The sequence below is a fragment of the Galeopterus variegatus genome, unplaced genomic scaffold (genome assembly GCF_000696425.1).
Source record: "Galeopterus variegatus unplaced genomic scaffold, G_variegatus-3.0.2 Scaffold9914, whole genome shotgun sequence".
Classification (NCBI taxonomy): Eukaryota; Metazoa; Chordata; class Mammalia; order Dermoptera; family Cynocephalidae; genus Galeopterus; species Galeopterus variegatus.
The window spans coordinates 45071-54313 of NW_007736025.1; the positions used below are offsets into that span (position 1 = coordinate 45071).

The window sequence follows — 9243 nt, forward strand, 5'->3', positions numbered from 1 at the left end:
GTGCTTTATTACTAATCATTACTTAATATATACTTATTGAATTAAATTTATTTTTATATAACTTTACAGATATTCTGCTTACACATTTTGAGCATTTTCATTTTGGCAAACACTTGGTATGTACTAGACATAGAAAAGAGTAAAATGAAGACACGGTCTCCACTTTTAAAGTGTTTACAGTCTGACTAAACATGTTGCTTTGCTCCCCATGGATTTGTCACCCCACTTCCCCTGGGTGATGGAGCTGCAAAGGATTACTCAAAGACCATCTCTTCTGAGCAGTGAGAAGCCCTGAGGTGGTTAATCTCCCAGAACCCTCAAGATAGAGGCATTCCTTCCTTGGGAAATTAACCACGAATTGAGGTTTTCTTCCTGCATTTATTATCCAGACCAGGAAGTTACAGGAAGAGAACATAGGTGGGGTTATAGTTTAACAATATAGGCTGGTAACTTTCAGTGAAACAAATCAGATTACATTCCATTAGATAATTAAGTGATCCACCAACCAAAGATTGATCTAGCAAACATTCTTTCTCCCTCCAGCAATTTTCCAGTATTTTTACATATCAATCAGTAACCTGTCTGTCTTTGAGCCAGCAACCTTGCTGTGCCACAAGTCTTTATCTTACACCAGAGACTTTATAGCTTGAGGAAAATTTCCAGTCCTTTGCAAGGTCAACATTTGAAACTGCAAGGCTTTGGAAAACCAGGCCCTGTGAAGTACATTTGCTTCAAGAATCTTCTACATAAACATATCTAAATTGGAACAATATTTTAATCAGTTTTTTCTTATGAATGATCTACTGTGTACAAAACATTGTACCCGATGTTAAGAAGCATCACAGATGATGGTGTCTCTTTCTCAGGAAGAGCCTGAGCTAATGGGAAAATAATCAGCCCAGGAAATACTTAGCCTAATGAGAAAAATATAGCTCCTGGAGATGTACTGTTTAGTAGAAAAGATATAATATGCATTCATTTCTTAGCAATAAAGGCAAAAACATAAATAATTTAAATTTCACAATGTTCAGTAAACGTTTTGAAAATGAAGAAATGTGAAGATGGGCAGCCATATTTTTGGGTGTGTTTTAAAATAAATGTACTGTGGAATTTTCTTGTGATAGTAACAATTTTGATTTATGCCACAATAAGAAAGGTGATTCATGAGGTGCCAATTACAGATAATTTTGCATAGTAGAGTTATATGTACATTAATAAAAAAATCTACTCTAAGGTGTATTTCCTTTCTCTCTTTACCAATTGATGCTATTTACATAAAATTACCTAGGTCAACTTTTTTTCTTTTAATCTTACGGGCTATGCTTTTCACTTTTTCTACTAGCTGTGTTATATTCTGAATTTAATATCATCCAATACAGAGGTCTATGCATTTTTCTCTTGAAACAATGCTTGTTCAAGAATGTTTGAACCAATGCTGAAAATAACAGTCTGGTTAATATGAAGTGGAATTTGGAAGAGCAGGTGATGGGCTGTTCTGCCAAGACTGTAAGAGCTCATTGAGCTTCTGTTTCAGAGCATTTCTTAAATTGATATTTCTGTATAACTGATGTGTTGTGGCTTAGAGGGAAAATATAATATTTGTATCATTCAAGTTGATATTGGCACCAAGCAGAGAACTGCAGAATGTTAAGGATTCTCAAATAAGATGCCTGATTTCAATGCTTTACGTGTAGCTGTAGAAATGAGTTTTTCTAGGAAAGAAGAAAGGTTACATTTCATGCTGAAGAATTTTTATTGTTACTTAGATTTAAGTGCCTTAGAATGCATATAAGATATGCCACAACGTGGATCCTGCCTCCCTATTTAGCTTCATCTCTTGCCACTCTCTGCCCACCTGCATCCAGGTAAGCGGAATATGTTATTTCTCCTGTTCTTTCTCTGTTCTTTCTCTGCACTGTGCTCCCTTGTCTCCTGATAGACCTGGTGCTGACTTTCCTGCAGGATAAATACATGCTGTTCTATGTTCTTATCATAAGTACTCTCTGTTGTAATCACTGAGTTTTGCATCTGTTTTCTTACTGGGTTGTGAGCCCTGAAGGGAAGAGACTCTGGTCTATTCTTTGTATTACCAGTGAATAAACCTGGAATAAATGTAATAGATGCTTAAAGTGTTTTATAAAAGAATGAATAAAGATTTTTAAAAAATTTTTGAGGAACCTCTAAAAATGAATGAAATACTGCCATTTGCAACAACATGGATGGACCTTGAAAGAATAATATTAAGTGAAACGAGTCAGGCAGTGAAAAAGAAATACCACATGTTTTCACTTATTGGAGGGAGCTAAAGGTGAATGAATCAATTCACACAAATACATACACACACACACACACACACACACACTGGGGCAGGGAAATTACTTATGCGAATATTGCTGTAGTTCCTGCAAAAACTGAAGAGAGTGTTATGTAAAGTAGTGGTATAGAACTGGAGGGTAAGAACAGTCAATAAAAAGACATTTCAGAAGTTCAACTTATAAAGGTTTAGAGATTGGAAGGCTTGACGGCTGTGGTAAGCAGAATTCTAAAAGAGACCTACAGATTCTTACTCACCCTGACGTACTTGTCTTGTATAATACCTGCCCCTTGAGTGCGAGTGGGGCCTGTGAATGTGATAGATATTACTCCCATGATTATATTATATTATATGGCAAAAGGGTTTCACAGATGTAAATAAAGTGTCTTATTACTTGATTTTGAGTTACTCAAAAGGGAGATTATCCTGGGTGGGCCTGACCTAATCATATGAGCCTTTAAAGGGGATAAAAAGCAGCAGAGAGATTCTCCGACTGAATTTAAAGTAAGATGTTATGTTGTGAGAGGACCATGTGACTAAGACAGAGGGTCGCTTCTAGGAGCGAAGAGCAATCCCCAGCAGGAAACTGGAGACCACAGTCCTACACTACAAGGAACTAAATCTGCTGACAACTCAAACGAACTTGGAAGAGGTTTCCGAGAGCTCCAGATGAGACCATAGTCCTGGCCGAGACCTAGATTTCAACCTTGTGAGACACTGAGCAGAGGGCCTAGTTATGCCAAGCCCAGACATCTGACTTAATCCACTGAATTTGTAGTCATTTTTATGCAGCTATGGATGACTAATGTGAGAGTACGTTTCAGCCAAAAACAGAAGCCAGATTTTAATTATAGGTGTGAGACATTAAAGAGGGAAATGAGGATAGACAACTCACGTTGCTGAAGGAAAGGAGATACATGTAATGCGGAGAAAGTTGTTCCTTTTAAAAAAATTATGTTTAGGTTGGGGATGAAATCAGCATATTTATATAGATTGTGGTTATGGTACAAATTTCTTACCCTTTCTGAGGTGACGAGATATTTCTATACTTGATCAATGTTACCTCTTAAACACCACCTTTCAGTACTTTGTATATCATACTTTATGGCATTTCTAAGATATCTGAAAGTCCCTTGCCATTGGATATGCTTAGAATTTTTTTCATGATGATTTTCACCCATCAGCTTCTGCACAAGTATTCTTTACTTGCTCAGAGAAAACTTTCGATCCTCCCAACTTTATTAATATATACAACACCTGTATTTTAAACAAAATCCCATTATTGTATATATCACACTGCATTTTATTTGTTTGTTTACTCATTTGTTTCTCAAACTGTAGTTTTGCCTATCTGCCAGGGCGAGTGTAATATCTAACTTGGTTCTGTATCCCTATAGTCTGGATTACAGCCTGCACTTAGTAATATTTGATGTTAAACTAAACGAACATTCAAAATTCATTGAGTGGCTAGGTAATAGGGTTGTCTGGAAAAGGGCAAGAATTATTCTTTTGAATCAGGAAAGGTGAAGAAAAGATGATAAAAATATAGGCGTACAGGAAGAAGAGACCAAATTAGCAAGAGATATTAACCAGGGACATTGCCTAATTCAGACTTAGAAAGTGTCTCAATGTTTTCCTCTCAGCTTTCAGGTAAAGGGACAAGTGAATAAGTGGGGGAGGGAACGGGAAATGATGTAGGAAAAGGAATGGCAAAATTGTATGTATAAATTTTTTAACTTTAATTTTTCTCTTTAAGTGATAATAGATAATATTTGGTATTCTGCTGAGTATTTAATATAACACATTCATTAACTCATTTAATCTTCATGACAATCTGAAAGGGTATGCATATCATTGTTACTTTAGAGATGGGTAAACTGAGGCACATACAGTTTAGTAATTTGTCATGTAGTAACCCAGCTGGTAAATGCAGGTGAATTTGGACCCAACCGAAACTTAGAATACGCAGTTGTAAAAAAATTGATCTGGGATTCAGAATGAAAATTTATAACAAGGGCCGGCCTGGTGGTGCACTCAGTAGAGTGCATTGCTTGGGAGCACGGTGGCGCTCCCACCGAGGGTTCGGATCCCATATAGAGGCCAGTCCGCTCACTGGTTGAGCGCGGTGCGGGCGCGACATCGAGGGTTGCGATCCCGTTACTGGTCACGAAAAAAGACAAAAAAAAGGAAAAAAAAAATTATAACAACAAATCCCCCATGATATGTGTACTGAAGAACTCAAATAGTTCTTTTTATAATTGTCTTAATTGCTCATACTTGTTATTTGTTAGGAAAATTACTTAGGTGGAGTTCAAGTTTTGATACTGCAAATACACTATGTGCTCATACAGGGTATTATGACAACTACTAACAGATGATAGGGGATCAAAAATGTTATCTATTTATTAAGATCAGAGATATTGAATCTGATTCTAATTGAAAGAAAGTATTAAGGAGAAGTAGAGAAGATTTTGTTGGGTAGCCTCTAGAAGCTAAAGTAATTCATTCACTGCATTAGAATTATTGCATCTACTGTTTACACTTTGTCTAAAGTTTCACACAACCCTTTAACAGATATTTACTGACCATAGTGCCTACCTCTTCAAGTCAGAAAATTATAGGCTAAAATCTTGGCCCCATTTCTTATCAGAAATGTGAACCTAAAAATGATGGACTGCTGCTCCATTTGTTTTTATACAAGTTCTGTATCCTCATGTAATTCTTCACTTTCTGTTTCCTTCTTTATTTCATGTGGTCTTCATTTTTTTTTTTTAACCAATCTTCATGATCTCTTCATGCAATAGATATATATTGTCTTTTCTAGATGTTTAAATGTTGAAATAATTTGAATCCATAAAAAATAAATACAGTTTACCATTGCAGGATACTCAGTTTAAGATTCTGCAGTTGAGTTCAATATGTCAGCTTTCCAAAATATCACATTCTCTCCCATCACTTTCCTGCTAACTGGAATCCCTGGGCTGGAAGCCTTCCATGCCTGGATCTCCATTCCCTTCTGCTTTCTGTATGTCACTGCCCTCTCGGGAAACAGCCTGATTCTCTTCGCCATCATCACGCAGCCCAGCCTCCGTGAACCCATGTACTATTTCCTCTCCATGCTGTCCACCTCTGACCTCGGCCTGTCCATCTCCACTGTGGTCACCATGCTGGGTATACTCTGGTTCAATGCCAGGGAGATCAGCTTTAATGCCTGCTTGTCACAGATGTTTTTCATTCAACTTTTCACTGTCATGGAATCCTCAGTGCTGTTGGCCATGGCTTTTGACCGTTTTGTGGCTATCTCTAATCCTCTTAGATATGCTTCTATCTTAACTGACTTAAAAATAGCACAGATTGGAGTAGCAATCATCATCAGGGGGACTCTAATACTGACTCCTGTGATGGTGCTTCTTAAAAGACTCTCCTTCTGCCGCAGCCACGTGCTCCACCATTCCTACTGCTTCCACCCTGATGTCATGAAGCTCTCATGTACAGACACCAGGATCAACAGCGCAGTTGGGTTAACTGCTCTGATCACCACTGCTGGGGTGGACTCAGTCTTCATTGTCCTTTCGTATGCTTTAATCATTAAGACAGTTCTCAACATTGCTTCCCCAGAAGAGAGGAAGAAAGCCTTCAGCACATGCATATCTCATATTGGGGCTGTTGCTGTATTTTACCTTCCTTTAATCAGTCTGTCCTTTGTTCACAGATTTGGGAAATGGGCCCCACCATATGTACATACTTTGATTGCCAATGCCTACTTGCTGATCCCCCCTGTGATGAACCCCATCATCTACAGTGTGAAGACCAACCAGATACGCAAGGCTATTCTAAAAGTTATCCATTCTAGCGTGACAAAGAGCTAGATGGACATTTCAAACGGTTCTAGTCTTTGTTATTGTATAGATGAATAAAATGCCATTCATAGAGGTTAAAATGTTTAGGCTAATGCTTGTGCTGAAAGTTCCCCAAAAGATAACTTTAGTTTTAAGTAAGAATGTGAGATAAGAGAGATTAGTAAGAGCTGGAGATTCTCAAGGTATCACCATTTCCTTAGATAATCACAAAGATAATAAGAGTATTTCTTTACTTAAGGTGGAAGATTTTCAATGACCTAGATAATCAAAGACCCAGCTTAGTTCCCAAAATGTGGAATTATTTTATTTAAAAAGAAATGGAAGAAGAGAAAGTGTCTACTTTTTGATTTAAGTTTCTCCTTTACAGAGAGAAATAGCACTACTTCTGCTCACAAATGGGAATAAAACAGTGCCTTGACAATTTCAAATTACTGAATCTTATCATCTAAATCTGCCATAGACAACTGGCAGTGCCCTTGGCTACTGAATTGCTCCAAATATTCTTTCTTTCCCTCTTTGTCTGTGGCCTCCCTGACCTCTTCATTTAATGGATAACATTCCCCTCAATAAATGTTTTATTGCCTTGTCAGTAACCTAACCTTACTTGGTCAAATATTCATAATTTCTCCTAGCTCTTCAGGGTAGATTTTTTAGCATAAGTATTCTATGAAAAATAACTCTTTTTAATTCAACTCCAATCTGTACAGTTTCTTCAGAAGTACTAATGTCATGCTTAGTGCTTAGTAAATTTGTTTTTGTCTTTGGCAAATATTATCTCCAAATAAATGAATTCTCTTTGAAGCCTCAATATTAATGGGAACCAAATGCAGACATTTTAATCTGGCTGGATTTATAATGCTGTATTTGGACCTTCTTTCAAAGAAAGTTGTAGTGGGTCTGCCAGTCAGGCTCTAGATTGGAAAATAGAAATCACATCAGTGATTCATACAGGGAGCATTTAATACAAGGAACTGGATAAATAGATATAAGAAGACTGAAAAGGTAAAAAGAGAACATAGAAATAATACAAAAACAACTACAGGAAGTTTCTTTCATCTGTATGGCTTTGGAAACAAGGAAAAGAGTTTGGGCTTGTTGAACCCTAGAATCTTAGTGGAGGGTCACTTCAGAGCTGACACTCAGTTCTACATTGAAAGGGAGCTGACCTGCTTGTTCTGGGACCTCAGGAGCTCAGAGGGTGGGTCACACAAAACAACACCCAACCTCAGAGGAAGGTGGAACTCATGTCTCAGGAGAACCTCTCATAGAATTGGGACTCAGATTCCTGAAAAAGGACCAGTGGTGGTTGGTCCTTTTTTTTCTGAGGGGGCATGATGAGATTGGTGCTGGAAGTGTGGAAAGAAAACAACAACTAGAAACTAGAACCAATGCCATTGGACAAGTAACTATTGCTGTGGTGACATTGACAGATACAGCAAGCAAACATGATAGAGATAACTTGTCCCTCCAGCAGCTTCCAGTTTCCTTCTACCATCCCTCCAATTGATAGAACACAGCAGTCGACCAGCTGGCAAATGATTGTGATTCATGAGTTGCAGCCTTCTTATCAAAAGCAGAGTCTATAGAACAGTGGTTTGGAGCTAAGATACAGCAGCTTCATAGCCAGCACAATGGGGTAATGTGCTTATAAAACAATTAAGCTCAATATGGCCATGGCAGGTATTTTCTTAAGTGTTCCAAGTTATACTGTTGATAATAACAGCAGTAACTAGTAAGTACAGCTAACCATGTGTTTCCACAGTTTCCAAAATATTACTACATATAATCTTCCAGAAGGCTGCTAGTTGACAATTTTCAGGTCTTTCTTAGTGGTATTTTCTCTCCTTTCTAACACATCTCTAGTTCTCCTAGAAGCACCCAGGTCTCCTGTTCAATGGCCAGCAATAACGTTTCAGGTTGAGTCTAAGTCAACTTCTGTTTTAGAACTTGCTGCCTGCTCAGAAACTCTTTGTCTCAATTATACTTGCTCTTTGTTTATAGGATGTCTGTTATATTTTACAGTTGCTCTTATATCTGTTTACTGATGGATTCTTTCCAAAAACTGAGCACATGCCATATCTATCCTTAGGTGACAGATTTTGTCTTTAAACTTGTGCTCATTATTTTCACTGTCCTCCCATCCCCAGTTCTATTGTCCATCCTTCTGTGCTTTACTTGATGCTTTAGGATGTTTACCCAAATATACTGCCTCACCCAGGTTCTCCTGTCGGCTGGATTCAGGTTGGGTTCTAAAAATAGAAGCCACTAGCAAGAGAATGTAGGGTTAAAGGAGACATCCTACATTGACAATGTTTCTTCTTTCCCTTTGGTCCTGAGCTAGTAGTGATTTTGCAATATCATTGGTTTCGTTGTGGCATCTTAGCATCCCTTGTTTGTTTCCTCAGAACGTCCATCATTCCTTAATTAATTCTTTCACTAAAGATTTTTTAAAATTAAATTTTTGTTAAAGTTTTTTTCATTAAAGGCTTTGAATTTAAGATACCTCAATAAATTTTGTTTTCTGCTTGTTTTGTGACTGATACATATCCCTTCAGTAAGTAATAATGTCTCCTTTGTCTTACTGGGTCTACTTGAACATCACCTGTAAGTACTCCTTGAGTTTGAGATGCATGAGATAGGTGCTCATTGGTCTTTTGCCACATAAGACATGAAGTAAATGCCTTTCCTGGGCCTTTGATCTAGGTCTTAGGATCATGAGCCTTGCTTCAGCTACATGTAAGACCAGAGCAAAAGCCCCACCTAGGTGACTCCTAGGCATAAACGGGCTATGCAGGATTTTCCTCTACACCCTGCCAGGGCCTGAAATCAGAAAAGGAAGGTGGAGTGGACTTCTGGCCTGGCCTGTAAGGATCTGGGTCCATGACCTTTTACATTTTCTGTAGTATGAATAGAACAGACAGCCAGAATTTTGGACTGGGAGGAAAGAGACTTTAGTTCTGCCCTAATATTCCTCTTTTGGCCTTCATTTACATTAAGAGCATACAGCTGAAAAAATTTATTTACTACTTGTCTTGTGCATGCAAAGATTTGAAATATGTCTTTCTAGCC

The 9243-nt window shown here is 37.9% G+C and overlaps 1 protein-coding gene across 1 annotated transcript; it reads left to right on the forward strand.

Moving 5' to 3' along the window:
* The first annotated feature begins 5232 nt into the window (after nucleotides 1-5232).
* Nucleotides 5233-6183, forward strand: LOC103609665 (olfactory receptor 51F2-like). The gene has a single exon (XM_008593967.1). The coding sequence runs from the start codon at nucleotides 5233-5235 to the stop codon at nucleotides 6181-6183; it is 951 nt and encodes a 316-aa protein (XP_008592189.1).
* Nucleotides 6184-9243: the final 3060 nt, after the last annotated feature.

Coding starts and splice junctions, on each gene's coding strand:
- LOC103609665 (XM_008593967.1), top strand. CDS start 5,233: ATGTCAGCTTTCCAAAATATCACATTCTCTCCCATCACTTTCCTGCTA.